Source organism: Melopsittacus undulatus, chromosome 4 (assembly GCF_012275295.1).
Source record: "Melopsittacus undulatus isolate bMelUnd1 chromosome 4, bMelUnd1.mat.Z, whole genome shotgun sequence".
NCBI classification, from domain to species: domain Eukaryota; kingdom Metazoa; phylum Chordata; class Aves; order Psittaciformes; family Psittaculidae; genus Melopsittacus; species Melopsittacus undulatus.
Window position 1 is genome coordinate 94,648,695 of NC_047530.1, and position 22,969 is coordinate 94,671,663.

Genomic DNA, 22,969 nt, shown 5'->3' on the forward strand with positions numbered 1-22,969 from the left:
AGTTTAAAGCTACAAACTGTGGCAAAATGCATAACTGACGTGCCTTATGTAAGCCATGAAGAAGACATGCATTTGGCTGGCTCACTGAGAGGTCAGGTTACCCACCCGTCACCCCCCCAGATAAAAGTTGAAACACTGGGATTTGAATGGAAGAAAGTTTAGAAATTAAGGACGAGCATACATCCTGCGAAGATCAAAAGCATTTGATTTTGACAGTAGAGTTACAAATGAAAGCAATTTAAATTCTGCTGGAGTTTTGTCTTGAAATATATTAAGAAGTAAGTTAGCCTACACCCAAGCTTTGTACAAGCTATATTTATATCAGTGTTGTTTAAACAGGCCAAAAGTAATAAACGGATTTAGTTTTGTTTTAGGAAACTTCAGTGAAGCATTACAAAAACCACAACATGGGTTTCTTTATTAGCAAATGCCCTACCTTTACAGCTATTATGCACTCTGCACTAGAGTCGCTAATAAAAGGCAACAGCATTAGCTTTAATGGGACAAAGGGCTATGACTTAGGCAACAATCCAAAAAAGTTTCTTTGAAAGGCAAAGAAGAAGAAAACCTCCCAGAGCCTTCCAGAACCGTGATTAACAGTAAAGAAATTACAAATAGGGGGACTTAAGAAGACAGCAGAACCTTTCAGACTGCATCTATGATCATAAACTAAGTAGACACCAAAACTCTGCTTTGATCCCAGCAACTGTTAATATCATACTCAGGCATTTTTATAACTTCTTCATTCTAACCTTAGCCTTGTCTACACACGGTTTACATCACTTTTAAAAGCACCAGGACTACATCATGAAAAGCTAGTTATGAAATTTGCTAGAGCACGTAAGACTGAAAAAAATACACTGCCACAAGAAACCTTTCTCCATTTCCCCAGGAAGTCTGAAAGAGTGGTCTGTGGAGACCTGGAATGTGAGCAATACACTCAGAGTCACTTTGTTTATTCAGTGAATATATGTCTTGTCTGAAGATACTCTACTGGAGGAACAATCTTGGAACCCAGCCAAAACACCATTATTTTTTCATTGACAGTACCAGCATGTTCTTTCTTAACTGGAAGAATTCAGTGATGCTTCCAACTCCCAGATGAAAACTACTACACTTAGGTTTCTGAAGAATTCATATTAAGTATGATAACACAAGGACCTCGTGGGAATACTGTATAGAACTTAAAAATTAATTTTATTTATAGATATCAATTTTATTAATACTATCTCTGGACAAAAATATAAAATAAAGCATCAGATTAAACAATTCTTATCATTATAGCGTCAATACTAAGGAATTTTCCACTAGTTATAAAAGCATATATCTAAAAACCTACAGAAAAAAAAATCAGAATGCTCTCAATCCTACAAAGAAAACTGTTCAACATATCTGAGAATTCAACAAAAAAAAAAGTGTCTGGATATAAATACAACAGCATTGTGCTATAAAAGTTGATTTTTCTTCTAATTTGTTTCCTAGAAACAAAACTTCAAGGGAATCTTTCGAGATGACTCTTGAGTCATCTTGAGGTCCTTGGGTTTTTTCTCTATGATTGACATGCTAACATAAACATACCAAAAAAGTTTCATTCTACACTTTAAAAGTTCCCATGGACACTACTTTTACAAGGCCCATTCAAACAAATGTTCAGGCCTTTAAAATAATAAACAACAATAAGTAGCTCAGGGATTAACTATCTGCACTTTGAATCCCATTTGATTTTTTCTGAAAGCTAATTACTCTTCATGAAAAAATAAGAAATTTCATTTTAAAACTAACATAATATTGCACAAACTTCTGCTCTCTCAGCCTTCATCCACAGACATTACTATGTCTTTCATTCCCTTCCTTATTCTTTTTTTCTGCTGGTGGAAACACCAGCTATAGAGTACCAACAAAAATATTCCTGTAAGCAGAAACTCAGTTACACAAGTCAAAGGATAGTCAAACTGCCATATAATATTCCTGGAACCATAATCTATATAAAACCACCCAAAACTCAGTTCTGTTTCTTAACTGCTTAGCTCTATACACTGGTTAGGATATCCAGATCCATACAGTAATGTATGGATCATTCACCTGTATCGTGAGTATCGTATCTGTTCCATCCAAAAGAGTAATTTTACAGATGAAAATACTATTTTTTCATTTCTTTACATTAGTTACACTAATTTACTTCAATCTAATGCCTAGATACATTATGTATTCCTTCATCTTGCAGTAACATACCTTACTGAACCCAGAAAGAGGACTGGCTATGCTAGCAGATTAATTCTTTGTGCCTACAATGTATTAAACATTTTGGATTAAATGAAGTTTTTGTCAAATTAATGTTGGCAAGGATCCTCCTTTAAGTCCTTGTCCTACTGCTCTTGCTGTGACCAACCTGGCTGCAACCAGGCTTGACCAGATGGTGACAGGTCCAGGAGACTGACTGCAGTGATCTTTCCCTTCTTCCAGTTCACAGAGATAACCACTATAGTCAGCTCCAGACAGTTCCAGGTGTTGCCTGGCTACAGTGTCCTCCCAAATCTTTCACCTTTCTGCCATCTCAGACTTGATTCTGCCACGTCACTCTTAATTCTTCCCCTAACCAGGTTATCTGCATTTGTTCTTGGTCTTTCTGACCCGTCCTGGAGCCAAACGAGAAGCATGAAATTCTTGGTTTCCTGATTCACACCCTTGCTCCAGGACAAATTGTCCACTTACTGTCTAACTTATCTCCTAGATTTTACTTCCTCTCCTACATTGTATTGCCTGTCCCATCTTCTTCCCTTAGATTCTCAGCCTGAGATATGCTTTGTCATTTCAGGTCTTAATCTCAGCTCAATTGGCCTTTATCCCTCACTTAGACAGTCTTAACCTTTGGGCCTAAACACAGACCAGCTAAATCATGCTGGCCTTCTTAAATTTGTGTGCAGAAAGCCTGTTATCGCCCATGACTCTGACATATAGCTGTCACACAATGGCCCCAACTTCAGGGATCCTGGAATTTTGATAATATTGTAATAATAAGCCTTGTGCAAACAGTACAAGAAACTGAAGCGGGAAAAGCCACAGCAATTCAGGGCCTGTTTGCTGCCCAATCTTTGCTGATGGTGAAGTCTAATTACAGAAAAAATGCTGATGTCTGAATCCTGGGAAAAGGCTTTCTTAAGATAAACACACTCTGTCTCAATGTTAATGACAAATCAATTTCCTTCTGTTCTTGGTCCAAAATTGCTGTTGTCTATTTAATAAGTTCCTAGTGAGCTTTCTCTGGAAAATGAACAGCAGCGATCAAGGATGTAGTCAGATTTATATCACTTAAGAAAGTGGCATCAGACTTGGTCAGCTTTGAAAGATGCTAAAGTGCAAAGAATATTTATACAAACCTGCAGCCTGCTCCATCCTCAGACACCTCTTTTTCCTTCTATTTTGTTTTACTTAGATTACAAAACTACAGAAGTTACCCCTGTAAGGGGTGTAGAACAGGGGGCAGGGAAAGAAGGGTACAAGTTTCTTTCCAACAATAACTCTGATGCAGATGTCAAATCCAAAGCACAAACATTTTCACAAGTTCCTTCTTTAAGATTAAAACAGACTCCAAACATTTTTTCACTTTCTGCATAAAAATGTCAACACCTCATGAACTGTGACAATAACTGAGCCTTCAACTATGATCCCAGAGAAAGTTCTGGCCCATTCACAACTATGAACAAACATCTGTAACAATCAATTTGCAAGAAACAGAACAGGCTGAGAAGCAGGATTTCCTTTCTATGGAAAGAAATCTGGTTCCAATCCAAATCCCATTGACAGACACTCTCAAAACTTTTTACTAACCAGAAATTCTGAGTTACATATAGAGATGCTAGCACAGTGCAGCTGAAATGTGTGCAGTGTTCATACGTGAAAATTATGTCCTCTATAGTAACAAAGATGCTGACAAGGATGTGAATGTCACTAACCATCTGTGGGAACTCCAGGCATCTGTGGTTCCCGGGAGTCCATTCTCAGACTGTCTCTGTGCTACCCGGACCAGAGTTGCAGCTCCTCAGTCGGGAGCCTGAGAGCTCTTGAGAGCTGTCCGAGAGCAGGGCTTGCAGGTCCACTGGTCAGACCCCAGAGAAGAGTCTCCTACAGAGCAGGCCCTACAGGAGTTTTTAAAGACTCAGTCCCACATCCACGTGACTGGGAATTCTGGCTTCTGAGGTCTGGTATGTTTGGAAGCCTACTGAACTAATAACACTGGCAGCTGATTTGCCCGCAAGACCATCGTAGCCCTAGGGACTCAGAGCACTCAGGGTCCTTAGCTACTGAACAAAACCTTGGAACAGTATTTCCTGGAGTTAGACCACTTGTGACTGTATGGTTCATTGCATAGGTCACTAAATAACTCCTGAAGGACTGAACATGAAGAATTTTGTGACGTGCTTAATGCTAGGGAGACATGAAACCAGGAGGCTATGCCAGCATTAGGGACTTTCTGTTTGCAGGATCACTATTTCCAGGGGAAATAATATATAAAATCCCTAACTACAGAGTGTATAAAGATTTTGAGAATTCTTCCTTTTTAAATCATAAAGGACACTCCCCATTAAAGTAATGGGCTCCTATTTAAACAGGTTGTGCAAGAGAGTGATCTTTATCTCCAGAAATTGCAAACTTTCTGAAAGAAAAGTAGTGGAATGATGTCTGGTCCAGAAGAGGTTCTCCAAGCATAAATCCAACAGCCCTTAAGATCTTTTCAAGACTGGCTGATACAAACTCGTTTTAACAAACCAATTCACTTTAACTTTTGAAGCTTTTTAAGAACTGTCTTGAAACTCATTCCAAGTGCAGTAATAATTGCCTAGAGCTGACAACTGCCAAGTTGTGCCCACAGTTTCATGTCTGCGCTGAAGCTTAACTTGTAGCAAAGTTAACGAATGGGTTTACGTGGTGGAAGATACACATCTACTTGACACAGATCCTGCTATCATATTACATAACTTTGGCACAAGACTGGATATACTGTAATCTGTACATAGGGTGCCCCTTAGAGCAATTCAGAAATCATGAAACGTGGAATTCAGTACTTCACCCACTCGCTTTCGCTTGTGCTTAAGCTTTCTACTGCTTTCAGACAGAACTTAAGTTACTGGTCTCAGTTACACATTTCTAAATGGCTTGTGATTTTCTTACCAGAAAATACCTCATTCTCTTTCATACTGGTACGCTAGTGATCAACCAAAGTGCACAAACTAGATTATTTTAATAAGAGAAAAAGAAGAGTTATATCTGAACATGGACCTTCTAAATCCAGGAAACTTCAATATCCTAAAGCTTCCTTAACAGAAGGAATTATTATTTCAATAAATCATACCTAGGCCACTACACTAAATCAAATCTCTAGTATCTACGCAGGTTGGAGTTGCAAATCACGTTTAACACCTTGGCCATTTCTTTAAGTTCTCACATTCTTGAGCACAGAATCCAGCAACTGAAATGCAACAAACTAGGGCCAAGTGTACTGGTACACAGAACACACATGGGTAGTCACTAGCTCAGGCTCCATAAAAAGATACAGCTATATCAGTGTGTCAGCAAGCCTGAGCTAGTAATTACTGCTGCTGGTTCCAGTTTCAGAACTCAAGAGCCTGCAGCTTTACAGTAACAGTCACCAGCTGTGCTTTTCTGGCACTGCAGGAACATGGGAGGCTGACATCTGTACTCAGTTGACAAAGCATCCTTGCTCGATCAAGCCTGGAGCATCAAAATCCTGTGCTCCCTTCTTCCACTATGTAGGAAGAAGGTCCATCACACTGCACCACCAAATACACAACTCAGTTCTTTTAACCTTGCTTTCCAGAGCATGTTTATTTTTCTAAAGCACTCATCTCCCCAGAACAATTAAAACCCAAACAAAATAAAAAGGAAAAATCCTACCAAAATAGGACACTGTACTGTATGTATCTCTGTCTTTTACAGATGATGAGGACATGTGAAGCTTAGTGATGTTACACAGCGTACTGCTGAAATTCATTCAGATGCTACAGTTTGCCATCTGCGCCTGTTCTTATCAGATTTTAGTGCCTCTCTGCCATTTGATACACCTAAAGGGAGATGAGTTAAAACTGAAAAGAGCTACTTTCAGGGATAAAAATAAGACAACCTGATCGAAGCACAAACTACACCATTATTTGTCTGTAAAAACAGGAGGTCAGTAGCTGCACTAGTTAAGAAATTTTCAATGAGAATTCTGTACTGATTTTGTCTTATTACTGCAAAATTTTGGGCAAACCATAATATTCACATGCTTCAATTCTACAGTTGTACAACTGAGACACTACATCCTCTTGTTACAGTATATCAGATGATGATAAATCCCCAGATGCTTGAGTACTTTAGGAAATACTCTAGGCATTTTCGCTAAAACAGAATTTAACAAGCAGTTACTATTTTCTACAAAACCCTGGTTTAATGCAGTGAATTTGTACCAGGAATGCTTTTGTCCTATTTAACTTCCAAAACTGACTAAACTAAATCACATAATGGCATTCTTATTGCATGTGATGATGATCAGTATGGAAAGTTAGTATATAACATCTATCCTCCAATAGGCATTTTCACCATAAACAGTACCCATATCATTTGAAATGATCCAGTACTAGAAAAATGGCAGATCTGGGAAAAGATCAACAATAAATCAGTAATGAATGGTACAGACTTACCACACATTGCTATGCTGACAGTTAGCTGTATAAGGATAACAATAACAACCAAGTAGAGTTTATACTCCCTTCTCAAGTCCTGACCCAAGTCAGCCCATGAGCACTTCGCAAAAGAGAATTACACAAAGGAACACCCTAACAGCAATGGCTTAGGCATTAACTTTGGATGCAGAAAGGAATGTTTCTAAAGAGAAAAAGAAAAAAAATCTGAAAAGGTGTCTGTTTTGTAATAAGAATCTTTTCAGGTTTGCATGAATTTTTACTTTATTAAAGTAACACAGCTAATCATTATGACATAATGATGACAAATGAAAATATTTGAAAACATCAAAATCTTTTTCATCTGTTGACTTCAGATAGAAGTATATAAACTACAAAATAGTATGTAGTATTTTATATTTTGCAATGCACCCTACACTTGAAGTGGGCAGACTTTAAAAATTAAGTCTTCATTACCTTTAAGCATTGTTCTTCCAGTCGATCCTCCGAAGAGATTTAAAAGACCACTTCTTGCTCCTAGTGATGTAGTTGCTTCTAGTAAAGCACCAGTTATATAGTTAGAGAGAGCAGTCCTCTGCAAAGTGGCACGGTACTGACAGTAAGCACCTGTTACACATGGTTTTACACAAAAGCCATCACTGTTGCATATACAGTCTGCATCAAATGTTGGCAGTTTTCTCAGAAGATGAGGAAAATATTCCAAAATGTCTTCTGCTCCTTCTTCTTCTCTCACTGTACTGAAGATCTGTGAAGAATGCAAAAGCATGAAATGTTAGTTCATATGCTGAAGATAACAAACTGAGCATCAAAAACTTCCAAACCAGTGTGACTTCATGCAATTTCAGCAGCCTTTGCAAAAAGGGTCTGCATTAACCACCACATTTATGCATTAAACCTGAAATATCTATTAATCCAAAACTGTTTTGTGAGGATTTTGAGTTGGGCTATTTAAATAAGATGGCATTCTGGCTTTCTATCTATGGCTAAGAGCATTCTAATGCAAACCAGTTTTAAGGATCAACATTAGACAAAGAGAACAAAAAAAGCCACATCAATACATCTGGCCAACATCTAAATAAGTAACACACATAAAGTTGTTCATAAGACTATTAAATCTACTGTACTTTCAGTAAAGTCCTACAGACATCAGTAGCAGAAAAACAGATTTCCTCAGGGTTTGCACTTTTTCTTGCTGAATGGGGCGTGTTTTTGCAAACAGAAATTGTTTTAATCTCTGTGAGCAATCATTCAAAATGTTCTGGTGTCATGCTCATTGCATTACTTCCAGCCTACGCACAGGTCCTCTATCTAATATTGGTTTAGTACTCTTTTTCCGATATTTGTGCTAACACACTAATGAACTTCGCTCTGTGGCTTAGCAACTAAGTAATGTTTGCTTACTTAAAAGAGTTTAATGATCAAAGCAAGAATCTGAAAGAAATCATCTCATTTAGTACACAAGGACAGACTTGATTCTTGGCATTCTTGTATGCTGACTTACTAATTAATGTTAATTTGTTTCAATGATCTGTGCTTTGTAATTACAAAGTGTAAACTACCAAAATAAAAATTAACAAAGGGAAAGATCATTATAACTGTGACGAGGACAGGTGCTGAGACAATTTTCATGGGGTTGTTCCTCAACAATCCTTAGATGCACAAAAGAAATAAGCTGATGGTATAATGACTGGGTTTTGTGATTAATGGATTGTTTCTTGATGCCATCCTTCCCCACACATAAATAAAATACAGTTATCCACCAACCGCAGAAATCACATCCATTCCTATGATGCAAGCAAACACGCACCAAGTCAAATCATAAGAAACTGTTTGCACAGCCTGTGCACACCAAATGTCAGAAGCACGGGCAACCTCCACAGGACACATACATGCCCAGCCATGTAACCAAGGAGGGAAGTGACTTCTGACAGTGATCTGCATACACTTCCACTTCTGCCTTAAGGCCTGCCTTCTACCCTGCCATGTATGTGAGGGCAGCTCAAACGCTCTGCTCCCACAAGGTATCTAACAAGGTATCTCACCCGCTACAAACAGAAGCTGTGAACAATGATGTAACTCTTTCATCCAGGTAAAGAAACTCAGAATAGCCTTGATTCAGCTACGAAATTCAAAATTTGGCAAAATTTTCTTTCTTCCTTTTTTTTTTTTTGCCATAAATAAGAAAGTTAAATACAATCTAAATGAATGTATTTCTTAGCTTTTATTTTTATGTTAACTATTTACTGGGGAAACCAGTCACATATTATTTAAAATACAATAATTCATTAATAATGTAATTCGGTGATTTGAAAAATAACGCTGATACATTTATTAACATAAATCATGTCACCTATGACTTTTAGAATTCACTTCCATTAGAAGTATCATTTCTGTGATTCATTATGCTGCGAAATGCTGTAGCATCTATACTTTTTTTCCACTCCCTGCAAATTTTCCAGATTTTTTTTTCAGCTTCTAGAAATAGCAAACTTTTACTGAGCATCTTTATCTTTTTTTCTTTGGTATACAACAGTTTCATGGTTTCTTAAACTCTCATTAAGAACACTGCTCATCTCCACCTTTATTCAGAAAGAAAACGCACTCTTAGAAAGTGTATTATTTGGGTAGGATGTGGGCAGACCCTTTAATCACGTGAGTGTCTGCAAGGAACAGTAGGATGTGCACCTTTCCAAAAGGTGTACTGTAAAACAGTGAACCTGCCTTACACAAGGATTATGAGTGTGTCACACGTGGCAGACATGATTAGTCTTCTTGGCTTGTTGAAAAAAATATTTAGTTAATGAAAATAATTCAACTTCTCAAAACTGTAGTTACCTTCCAAAATATTTTTAAAATTTGGTTCTGTAACTTATAAAGGCATGTTCTGTTGCCTACACAACCAACGTTTCCTTCAGCTGCCAAAGCAAAGAAACCATTTGTTGACAGAAGTAGGCGACAGTGTTTTGCTGGAGAGATTGTACATAGAATAATGGTGTTAATCTCTTTTGTATAAAGTAGACTTCAGGGCACTAGCTGTCTCCAAAGACTCTGTGCTTCACATAACATTTTCAAATACTGTTTGTTTTGATGTGTTGAAGCTCTGAATTTGTTACTGCTGCTGAACAGAGATGAGTTCAGGAAAAAATACAGACTTACAATGTGTATACTTAGCCACTGAAGAGAACTGAAGCAATCAGAATAGGAACATATCCCTCAGGTAACTGATAGGGAAAATCACCTCTCAGTGAGATTGCACTAGAGAATCTGGGAAACTTAATCTTGCCTGGCATACAAAAAAAAAGTTGATTCGAAGCCAGGGCTTACAGTTCATTCTGGCAGATGTAGTTACATTGATCTACATCACTACGAAGGAATGATTACTGCAATTAAAAATTAACATGAACCAAAAAGAGTGAAATGCAGCACTAAACTGACAGTTACCTGTCAAAAGACAATGACTCACAAGAGCATATTGCTCCTGATTCACTCTTGCCTTCCATTTCAAACTTAAGATTCAAAGTCGTGTGCAATCTGATGCTGCGCTATCTCACATACTACATATTGAGATGTAACTCACAAGAAACGGAGGACAGCAGCTGGATCTGAAAGTGTTGCAATATTAGACATATTTCAAATTTCTAAGTACTGCAAAGTACTGACACACAGTAGAAGGAGTTTGGGTTGAACTCTCATATATATCACCGTAATGAGTAAAAAACATGTATATGGTAAAATTTATATGCAATTATAAAACCTTGAGATTTACTTTAGACAAGCATACATTCTAATACTTTTTCTTTTCTCTTTTTTTTTCTTTTTGCTTTTAAAATAAGAAATGAGCTGAAACAGGTAACTCAATATACTAATACACTGGTATTCCAATGAATGTATACTGCTGCTTTTTTACTCTCTTCCATTGTTTAAGAGATTTTAATGATAAGTGGAAAGAAAATAAATTACTAGCAATATAAAATTTTCCAGAATACTAAAGAAGAAAAACAATGAAAATTAGCATTACAATCAAAATCGAATTTAGGCAGAATTCCGTCCTGGTAGTTTTACAACAAAGTCCATATTTGGAAAATAAATGGAAACAAAACATATTTTCAGGTCTTAGTAACTATGCAATAAATCATCAAAACTCTACTTTAAAAAAAAAAAAACAACTCAGTTTTGCTTCTAGTAACTTAAAATGGGTTTGTGCAAGTTAGTTTATTGATAACCTTCAGGCAATAAAACTTTCTTACAGTGACAACAAACATATTTTATTAAGACATTCTCTAAAAATAACTGTAAGAACTACAAGAACAAGCAACTCATGCTGGCCCTGAAACTATTCCACATTTTTCTCTCATAATCTTTTCTTCTGTTTAATCATCACTACAATTTCAAACCGCATTGTGTCCTTTTCTCCACAGACATTACTGTAGGTTTCCTATGTAAAAGTGGCAGAAATTAAACACTACAACCATTCTTAGCCCTACAGTTTAAGAGAGATATTCCCCCAAAATGAAGCTGGAGTTCACAGGTTCTGCTGTACTGGAAATACTGGGTATTGCCGTTTGCTAAAGTAATTGTTCTAATTTCTTACTTAAACTTACACATATCTCTTCCTATTTACTGTCATCTTTTATTTGTTTCTCTCTTCATGTTTTCTCTGTCTCAGGTATGTAGCTTAGAACCTGGGGGCAAGTTACCATTTTGCCAAACAACTAGTAGCTGCTTGGCACATATAAAACCCAGAAACTGGAATTAAGGAGACTGAAAATTCCTATTATTAAGAAGGAGACTTAATTTCTCTAACTTTATATAAAGAATACTTGTACCCAGAAAGTTCATTTTAAAGAACAGTCACAAAAAATTATGCTTAGTGCTACTATGCTACAGAAACAACAGAAAATAGACTCTAATGGGGCTTTAATAATTCACTGCATTGTTTCTGATCGGCATCTGTCCAACCTCGATTAATATAACCTGAATAATCAAAATGAAACACAGAAATGGGGGAGGAAGGAGTGCGTGTGTTTGTGTGTGTTTAGCTACAGAGCATTTCTATTAGAAAGGGCTGTCAACAGCTCATGTGCAGCATTCCTGCAACACAAAGCCGTTATTTGTTACATGTTTTTAAAGTAATTTTACATGCCTGCAAACCAATATGGTATATTAACAATAACTCTCAGGAAAGTATGTCTTGAAGATCACTTAAATATCTACCTTGAAAACACAAAGATTTTACAGAATATATGAGCTTGAACACAATTATTAACATGACAGGAAACACTGCTCTTTCCAAATATGCTCTGTTCCAAGAAAAAAAAAATAAAATAATTAACATGAGCATATTTTGATGGTTCTCTTTCATTTACAGCAGGTTTTTCAGAAGAAACCCCTCATTAATATTGATCAAATTAAGCTAATAGTAATCGCTTGGAAGCCATGACCAAGGATCATTACAATCACTTTCACGTGTATTTACTCCACAACAGTTTAATTCAAATACCTATAGCTTGATTTTCAAAGACATTGGAACAAACAACTGTCAATTGGGATTTGCAGAAATGCTGAAAATCAGACAGACCAATCTATGAATAAAGGTCTGCCACTGCTCTGGGATTTAAAACCAGGTCATACGAACTCTTAGATTTCTAAACCAATACAGAGATTGCATTTCATCTGTCTCATATTTTCAGAAATAATTCTTGCTGTGCAAAAATGAATCCCACTATTTTGTACAGTCAATTCTCCACTTTTCATTTATAACTATATAGTCTGAGTAAACATTACAGGTACAAAGACACCTGGGACAAGGCTCTGAAGGTCACCTCTGGAAAAGCACTGCAGGCTTTCTGACCTAAGCTGCCCATTTCTCAGCACTGTGTTTGCAGAGATCCCATTTCTGAGAAGGCTTACTTGATTGGGCATGCTTATTGCTTACAGCACTACAGAATCTAGTTACAGTGCTTCCTTCATCGACTTCCTCTCTATGCTCTCATAAGGCTCAGGCATCTCTGAAGAGAAATTCTTTATAAAATTTGGTTAAGACAACAGGAAGCAATCAGATTCTGCATGGCTGGATGTTTGCAATGTTAACAGGAAAAAAGCTTTTATTAAAAGAAAATTCAAAAGCTACAGCAAAAATGTTTTATTTTCTATTGCTGCTGGTGGGGTCACCAAGTAAAAATTTTGAAAAATATTTTACTTAAATTGCAATAAAATGTAGACTAAAGACATGCTTAAATCTTTAATATAGAACAGCAAGTTAACAAGCATCTGCATGCAACTTCATTATGACTCAAACTTCCCCTGCAGAAAGCCAAACCTTCGGTGAAATTGCAAACATATACAAACACTTTGGGGTTTTTAAACAAATTTATAAATTCACTGTGTTTTATTTACAGGACAGTTATTCTGCTTCAGGACAGAAGCTTCGTATTATTATGCACTAAGCATGGATTCCAAGGGTTCCAGCTGCAGAAGTACATTTTTAAAAAATTAAGAAAATAACAGCATTAGAGACTGGAGGTGACCATGGGGTTCAAATGTGCATCATTGCAAATGTTCTGCACCTGAAAAGATCAAAGACTGACCATCTCTACAAGACCTTCCTCGAAGAAAATGAAGAGGGTGCTACAAGTTTAGTATGCATACTTTTCTGATTTTCAGGAAGAAGGAAATGTTTAACTCATGGATTTTCTATAACTGGAATCTGTTGTAACAATTTTTGATTACATGTCAATGACAAGAACTGAGATATATTAAACACTGAATGCATTTTATGTTAACTCTAGAACAGTTTATATACCTGTCTTTCTTTCTCTCATGTACTTAAGATTCTCAAGAAGATATGACAGAGCTCTGTATCTCAGTTATGCGGGTTGCTCAAAGCTGAAGGATATTATGACTGACAGAGATGGCATTGTGAACAGCAGAAAGGTCTATTGTGTCAAGACTGTCTCTCAGCTCTGTCCACTGACGTGTCTTGTTCACGTCAGCAAACAAATAGGTGAGGCCTTCAAAAGCCCTTTTGAGAAATTTTTTGTGTTTTCCACATTGGAGTAGAAAAGATAGACATTTATTCTTGGTGGTCCTCTGCAGCCTGTGACCAAATAAGCACACACCAGAACAACTGATCAAATTTTTGGCTACGTGTCTTACTAAGTTCTGGTATGTTACAAGACAAGTGGGGCAAGGGATAAAATCTGTGGTCAACTAAATTCCATTCGTATTTACTATTCAAGATGAAGCAGATGATGACAAATGGTCATCCACAAGCTTTAGCAAAATGTACTGACACTCAAATTTGCATGAGATTCACCACTTATCTCAAGCTTCTCCGATTTCTGTCTTCCTGCGACACTCCATTGCACAGTTTCTCCCTGGTTGCACAGTGGCAAACATGGAAACAGCTATCTGGAAGGAACTGCAGTTCTACAAGCTGGGGTCAAACTCAAAAAAATTCCCACGAATCCTCTTCCAACATCTCATGCTCCATCTTTTTTGGCTAACAAGAAACATTCTTAAAGTATTAACAGCCATCCCAGATTAAAAAGAAATAAAATAAAGGGTTACATATCATGATGGCCTTCTTCACACTCAAAAGTTTTTGGAGATGTATTTGAATGTCATCCTTCAGCTGGCTCTGCAAGCCGAGTGTTCTGCAAACCAGAACTCATTTCAGTTTCACCAATGGCACTTGCCATCTAGCCTGCCTGCAGCTTTACCAACACAAAAAAAGAACTGTCATCACCTGAAGGAACTTCTCCTGGAACAGCCATGTGGTGCAGGTCTGCATTTGTGTTTAAGAAATAGCAGTAAAGGTCTGTTTTGGCACAGTGTGACATGGTCACCATCCACCACAGCATGTCAGGATGACAAATAGCCTTCAGGCAATCTGTACGTATGTAATCTCAGAGCTGCAGCAGCAATTCACCAGCAAGAAAGCTGGATCTATAAATATATATTTGCAGTAAAATGCGTGTAATTGTGCAAAGACTGTTCGGAACATCAGGAGTTAACAGCACCCTCTAGAAATTAATATGTTCATATCTTGTTCTATGTATTTTCACATGGTGCTTAAACAGAATGTCTCGAATGCTGAAATACTATTTTTCTTAATGGAAAAATTCCTTAAAATATCCCTAGACTGCTGAAATGCTATTTTGTATTTGAAAAAATGCCTAGAAAATAGAAGAATACAGTGTCATGGAACAATTTGAAGTGTACCTCATAGCATACTGAGATTACTGTTGCTTTTGGGGGGCATGGATAGGAAGAAGACCTTGCTCAAAATACATATACACAGTAACTATTACCTCTACAATTTTGCCAGTGACAAATACACTATTTACTATAGGGTAGTTCAGGCATATTCAGGGTCGTGTGGTTCAGAGGTGGTGCTTGAAACTACAAAGAACAAAACCTGGAGCTACTTTGAGAATGTAAGAAATGGAAAAGTTTGTTTACTGCAGCAGCCCACCAGCATGGAAGCATCAGGAAAGACAAAGGGGAAGATGTTTTGAGTAGATAGCTGAGGTAGAAAGACCTCTGTCACTGCACTGAGGATGCTTTGAATGCAGTCAGCAGAAGTAGGTAAAAGAGGACAGAAAGGAAATATAGAAAAATGAAGTAAGATGGTTTGGTTGGTTGGTTCTGGTTTTGGTTTTTGGGCTTTTTTTTCTTGCATTGTGTTTACTTTTTTAATGCATCTAACAAGACTGTGATTTTGAAAATTATCTGCCTGTATAATTTGCAATTGCAAGCAGTGAGTAAAAGCAAACACCATATGTATGCCCTCACTGCCCTGGAATAAATCTACTGAGTCAAAAGTAAGGTGACCTTCCCAAGGCACAGCATGTATGGCATGACAGAGCATGCAGCAGAGTCTGCCCAGTCACCTTACACATTCGAAGGAAAGAACGGATCACAGGAAAGGAATACCGTCTTCAGGCATCTTGTCATCATAGGAGTCAATGTTTGTTCCAGCATACTCAAAACAAACTCTCTCACTCATGGCTTTTCTAATAAGGTCTAGTGTTACAGTCACTGTGGGAGGCCCAGATGTTTTCTTTTGCTTTTCTGTAAATGAGCTTCAGGTTCTAACAATTTAGATAAAACACTGCAGCAAGCAATTGTCTTGTCAGTATCCTCATTGCAGTGCCTGTTCTCAAAGGCTTTTCAAACTTTTGCTCTCTCTTCAATGATTAGGATAAAGAGGGTCCTCCAGTGCCAGCACAGAGCACAATTACTGAGTACCATGCCTCACAGCAATAATGCTCACTTATGCAACAGCAATTTTTGATGTGTATCAAATTCTTCACAGTAACTTGTAACTGGGCAACATGGCACAGAAGAATACAGGACACAGGAAAACAGACAAGTTCACCTTAGTAACACAGGCAGCAGTATCGACAGCAGCTGGAAGGTTGCCATAAGAGTGAACAAGCACAGATTTGCCCAAATATTAGTATTCATTAACTGGTGTTCTGTGAGCTCTCTACAGCTTCAATTGCAATTACAGAATGTGTATTACCTCACCAGACAATATTTCTTATTAATCGCTTCCTGTTAAGGATGAGATCATTTCAAGGAGCAGAAACTGAATTTAATAAGGATCAAACTATCTTGCAGAGGCAATCCTTAAACATAACTCATCATTCTTCAGAAATAATATCAGCCATCTCCATTCAGTTCTGGTATATGCTCAATATATTTAGTAGGAAAATTTTTTCATTTGCAATAAGAAGAAAATAATTATACAGTTTTAAGAAACAAAATATATTTGAGAGTTGGTTTTACTTATGACCAGAAATAGCAATAGCAGGCCCAAAAGTCTGATGAGTTGTCATTTTCACTTTTGGTAAAACCTGGTTGCTATTACTTCCTAATTTTCCTTTTTTGTGAGGTAACAGTACTAATTACTTTAAAAGCCATTACCAAAGGAAAGATGGACTTCAAAAATTTGGAAGACAGAAAAAGCAACCTAATATACATGGGGCACAGATTACCACAGCATCCCCACCCCCAGAAAGTCCTACTCTTAAAGAACATCAATCTGGTGAAGAAGAAACAGTGTTTGTTCTCATAACAATATGCTTTAGATCCAAACAAGTACTAAGAAGAATCAATTTAAGATATAAACCAGAAGCTGACAAAAGGCATCAATTAACTGTCATTTGAAAGCTTGCTCATAAGTACTTGAAATTTCAATTTGATTAAGGAGAAAATGAAAGGATGACACCAAACACAACACAGGAGCTCTTCACATCACTCACAGCAACGTCAAACAATGGCCTTGAAAGTGAGAGTTCCATTATCTTACACAGAAAAGGCCAAAAATACCTTTCTGTTCAGACAAGCCAGCTATATTTATATTTCTGTCAGCACCGAAGCATATGTAAAAAAAAAAATCTTTCTTAATAGTTATTATTTGATTACTAAATTCTCTTGCTAATTTCTTCAGTTTATATCATATTTATAGTATTTTACAACTTGGTATATGCTGAGCTAAATTTCTGATAACTGTTTGACTTGTCAACTTTTTGTGCAGTTCACACTTTTTTTATTTTCTAAATGAGTGCTTATTTACTTCCTCCAAATTTTATCAAAAATTTGCTGATTTAATAACTAAATAAATACACTCTATTCAAACATCTGCATTATTTCAACTTTATTCTAAAAGTAACCACATATTCTAAACATTACTACTAAGCTAATGTACACCTTCATTTAGTGAGAAGATGAAAGTTTGATCTTTGAACACCTTATCACGTGGACTTGAATTACTTAACAGCTTTCAAAACTGTCTATGAAGTTTTAAACAATAAAACACTTTTCATTCTAAAATCATATATTTTTAATATATTTCAATAATGACATTTTATACTTCTTACTAGTAAAAAATCAAAGATATTCCATTCATATAAAACTTGTCAGGTGTATTATAAAAAGCATTTAAACCAAGAAAAAGACTAGCAGTTTGACTTTTCAATAGAGAACAGAAGTTTTACTGTAGCTAAGTAATAATCTAAAATAAAAAGTAATTAGGATTAAAATTCCATGTCAGAAAACACACCGAAATAACTCGCAAACTGTTTCATGTTAGAATATTAAGTATGCCACAACCAAATAATTCCAAATCAAGAGAGGTGCACATTTTCATTGTAGATTCTACCTTTAGTTGTACATCTCTGGAACATCAAACTGTAATGGGATGCTACTATTACAATAGATCTCTAAGCTTCCAAGATGAAAGTAAAAAATAGTAAGAAATAAACCAGAAGCTACTGAAAACTCTATTTAACATATACTTAAAGGCTTTCTGTCTTCAAAGGTGAACATATATAAATCATTTTAATATTCAAACAGGCATCATGTTCATCTTTTTAATTTCTGAAACACCGACAGCATGAGAGGTGCATTCAAACCAGGTGAATGCTGAGCATTCAGTGCTGAGGAATCCAACAGCTCCCTTCCCACATGTCTATTTGTTTCAACCATTGTTCTATATATGAAGCAATAGGGAGTCTAGATTTTCTTTAAGAAACAAACAAACAACCCCACACACATCAGATACAGGCAGGAATCGGTATGATTTTGTACCTTATAACAACTGTAACACTTCCATCTGAGGAACAGCTTCCACAAAGCTCACACATTTAAAAGGAACTGCATCTCCACGCACGTTAACTGATTTTTTAAACAACTTTGAAAGATGAGCTTAGTTACATTTTTCTGAACTACAGAATTGACAATAAGCTTGAAGAGCAACTCACAGTATGCATGAAGAGATCTCTTTTCAACAGGACCATGTTAAAAACAAAGCATGAAACAGAAAACCTAGAAATTATGGCTGTCAACGACTGTGTCTTACCAGTCCTTAAATATTTTGCTTATCATCTTCTTTCTATAATCTTAAGTATTTGACGAAGACAGGTGTAACTACTTTTGCAAAACTCTGGCTTTACCTGTTCTTATGAAGTATTATTTTAAGACATATACTTACATAACTGATTCACAAAGTACTGAGTCTATTTCATTCAGTCTATTTCATTCCTGTGTCTTTGATATTAAAATTGAAAAGATATTTAATGATAGCAGTTAAAGTTCACAGCACTGGCTAATTTAGTATTTATATGGTGTGATGTTGCACCTCTGTGACTAAAGGAACTGCTTCAAATTGCTTACAAGGGTCTCAAGCTCAGAGTAAATGTGACAAAGCTAAAAGACAAAGTACATGTAATAAAAATTTGTATTTATATAATCACTATTATTATTTGTATCAGACTGACTGATATGGGGATTTTATTGTACTGTACATGTGGATTTATGTTGAAAGGCAGATCTTTCCAAATCTATCAGAAACAGTCTACAGCTTAGATCTACACTCAGAAATATTACTCAGAAGTATTACATATACATAAACTGCCACAGAAGCTTGCTGTATCTCTAATTTTTGTCATTTAAAACCTATTGTAATTGATAATGTTGTCAAAGATCAGTAGGACTGTTACTCCAGTTGTAAAATTTATGCATCCTACCCATGGCATACAGATAATAAAAGAGCAACTTGGAGCATTTTTCTTTGCACAGGAAACCTATTTCTCATTTTCTAATTTTGTAGACACTGAATCCATGCCTTATTTGTTTGCTTGTACTTCAGCTGTGGGGTTCGCAGGGTCACATGAATAATTATAAGATTATTCTGGATAGTACTTAGGGGCCAGGAAATTCTCAGAGTTTTCATGACTGAATTGTTTAATAGACTTTTAGGTCAGGCTACAAAACATTATTTCATGAAACAATACAACTCTGTTCTATAAAGAGACATTTTCCACTTTGAGGAGTTGGGTTTTTTTTAGTTACATAGAGACAGGGAAAGCTCCATTCCTTGCCCACGGTACCAATAGAATATTGATACTCTGAACTTAATGTTTAAATTATATTTAACCTTAATTTGCTGATAAAAAGGGAGTCTTTATTCACCACTGCCCACAATGAATATATATCAATAGGAAGTATCAAAAGTTTAGGAAAGTTTAAGGTAGAGGCAGTGTGAACAGGTAATACACAATGCAGTGACCTAACGAAATAATTTCTTCTTTTCCTTGTTTCCAGCTGATGTGTTCAGATACTGCTTTAAACTAAATAACTGTCCAGCAGAACACAGTACATTCAGTTTTCACATCTTGTTTTCATTTTATGACATAACTTTGATGATAGATACCTAATACACACTAATGGCCATACTTATATTAAGTATACTTAATATATGTATTACTTAATATGTATATTAAGAGAGCTGCATACTAGAATAAAACTATATTTACCAAAGTAATTGTTACTGGAGGAGTTACTAAGTTTCATCAGAATCAGCTAAAAAGATAAAATGATGGCATTCATTTACATTATAATTTACAAGTTTATTTTGCTTTCTCTAAATGGAGTTTTCAAAGCCAATTCCAAGATCTGAACATGGGACAATGACTCATTAATTTTATTTCCAGTTCAGTTCTACTTGTCTGAAATGCACAAGATAGGTAATCTAATGTTCTCCAATTTCCAAAAGTTCATATTCCTACATCGCAGTTGGAAGATGTTTTTTAAAGTAAATATGCTTGTTTTAAGAGGGAGAGAATGAAAGTGACTGAGAAAGAGTGACTGAACAAGAGAATGGGAATGAGAGAGCAGTAATTCAGTATTTAAATTACATGTTTTAATTGTTAATGAATTAAATATGATTCTGCAGGACCAAAATACATGTTCTCCTTTCCTTTCCCACTGGAGTGGAATGTCACTTGAGGCTTGATTTTCAGAATTTAAGGCATCTGGCTGAAGACCAGAAGAACAAAAATATTTCAAATTAACTTTCTTGTTCTCTGGGGATTGTTTTAGACACAGGGACTACAGTTTAGTCATCCATGAGATTTATTTTGCTTTAGTGTTAGCTTCAACTAAACTCTGTATATACAACAGCTTCCTTACCAAAAGTCATAGCCACTCTTTTCACTGCAATCATTTTTATAAATTGCAATTATATAACGCTATTATATGTCTAAGTGACCTATGTATATGCTTAACCTCTCAAAATGAAGGATAAAATTTAGATCCCTATTATAAGCTTCTCTTTCATGATCACACCAGTTTAAAAAAAAAATTGACTCATTTATTTATAATTACACATGCCCAATTTTCAATTTTTTTAACTTTTTCAAAGCTTCATCTTAGTGAAAAATAGTGCCCTTCAATAGATTTGGCAGAGCTGAGCGCAGATTTGTTTTGAACTAACTGCACCAAGTTTTCATGTACATAATAAAGTATTCATGTACTCAAGGGAGGAAAATCTGTAGTTGATATTTCGGTTAACTGCCAAGCAAAAATGGTTACTCTCTCATTTTAAATAATTACCTATTGAAGGTAATGTTTTTAATGCTTTTAGTAACAGAGGTCTCATCAAACCCCAAATCTATATAAAATAAATAAACCTTTTTAATACTAGCATAGAGAAGGGCAATCCTGTGGTGAAAAAAGCTGATTCCCATCTGAGACATGTAAGTTTAAAATCTATTTTAAACTTGAGCCTCTATATTCAAAAAGTTACTCTACAAACTGTACTAATACATTCTTCTACAATGAAACCTGCCTATGAAGATTTATCTATCAAAGACCATACGAAAACAGAAAATGAAGCAATGATGGAAGTTTAGTTACTTATGGATGGAAAATAAAAGATGGAAAATTTGGGCACATAGTTTAGGATTATTAAAATAATTGATACAAAAGTGATAGCTCTTAGGAGACATGGCCTCTCACAAAATTAACTGAGAAGCAAGAAGGAATAAAGATGGCAACAAATACTATTCCATAAACCAAAATGGCTTTGATAACGCTGAACCACCAATCTGTACTTGACTGTAATTTTACATTTTAGTCTAGTCATTCTTTTTTTAGCTCCTGACTGGCTACCTGTGTATTTACTTTCTTCATGGGGCATTACTCTTCCGGACTTACTAATACATCAGCAAAGGCCCATATTCACATACATGCTACTTAGCAATATGGTCAGTTAATAATGTTATATCTGTATATCCCACAATCACCTTTTTTATCACTTTGTACACATTTTAAAAGAGGAATTTTATCTTCCTATGCATTTATTCAGCTCCTTGGAAGAAAAGTCCCACAGCCTAATGCTGACATACATTATCACAGTATACATGACTTTTAACACTATTCATACTGTATCAACCTTTTATCACTTCACACAAAGGAAAAAGCAGATATGTGGGCCTTTTACTGAAGACCTCAAAGCTTTGTCATAATGCTTCCAGCCTATTTGCTTTTAACATAGTAAAGCTACAACACTAAACTACAAAAGCATCAGAAAGGTAAAACTCCTCCTGCTATACAAGTGAAAATAAGGCAAGTTATCACAGTAATAGGGTTTGTGGTCATTAAAGATAACCATCACAACTTGCTCTTACTAACCATTAGAGTTTATGTACAAAAAAGAACATTATTAAGTTATTTTTACAAGTAGGTACTTGGCTTCCTCATTAACCAGACTACACAATAAATTGCTTGGGCCAAGTCAAAAGCACTGTTCATAGTCTAAATTCCTGAAACATAGTACTTTACTGGAAGACTAGCATAGGAATTGAACATTACACAGTTTTCAAGTTTTTTCAACTATTTAAAAGTACAACATATGTTTGAGAAAAGGAAACAGTTCTTTCACTATCTTCACTAGTATGAAGTGAGTTGCCTGTAATTTTAGTTTCACATGCATACAATGTGAAAGTAAGACAAAACAGGATTTTTAGTCTTTATAAAAGCAGACATAATAATCAAATATCATCCTGACTGTATTTCTACCAAACATTTTTCTCTTAATTACACTGGGTGAAGTGGTAGGTACAAAATTTGCTTTCATTTATATTCTTACTGAATATTAAAAAACCCCAAATCTTATATAACCAGTTTATTTCACCATAATTCACTAAAAATAGCAACTGTTTTTTATAAATTCCTGCTGTACATGCAATATTTCTTCATCAATTTACAGGAACAGTGAGGTATTCATTGGGGGTTTTAGTGCTGACTTCATTAATTGTGTCTAAGTATGTTATCAAAACAAGAAAGTAAGAAAAAGAAAAGCTTGTACTTCTATTACTTTATTTATACAGTTAGAACCTAAAATTAAGCAAATAACTAGAGAGAAGTTCAACCAAGTTTTACAACTTTAAGTACTAAAATTCTGTAAGTGGCTTTACAAT

The 22,969-nt window shown here is 35.8% G+C and overlaps 1 protein-coding gene across 1 annotated transcript in view; it reads right to left on the minus strand.

Annotated features, from left to right (window-relative positions):
• The window catches only part of PLCE1 (phospholipase C epsilon 1), a 121,818-nt gene that overhangs the window by 72,940 nt on the left and 25,909 nt on the right, over positions 1 to 22,969 (minus strand). The window contains exon 2 of the mRNA XM_005144091.3: positions 7,155 to 7,443. Within this exon, the coding sequence (XP_005144148.2) occupies positions 7,155 to 7,443 (289 nt within the window). The remainder of the gene's footprint in view (positions 1 to 7,154; positions 7,444 to 22,969) is intronic.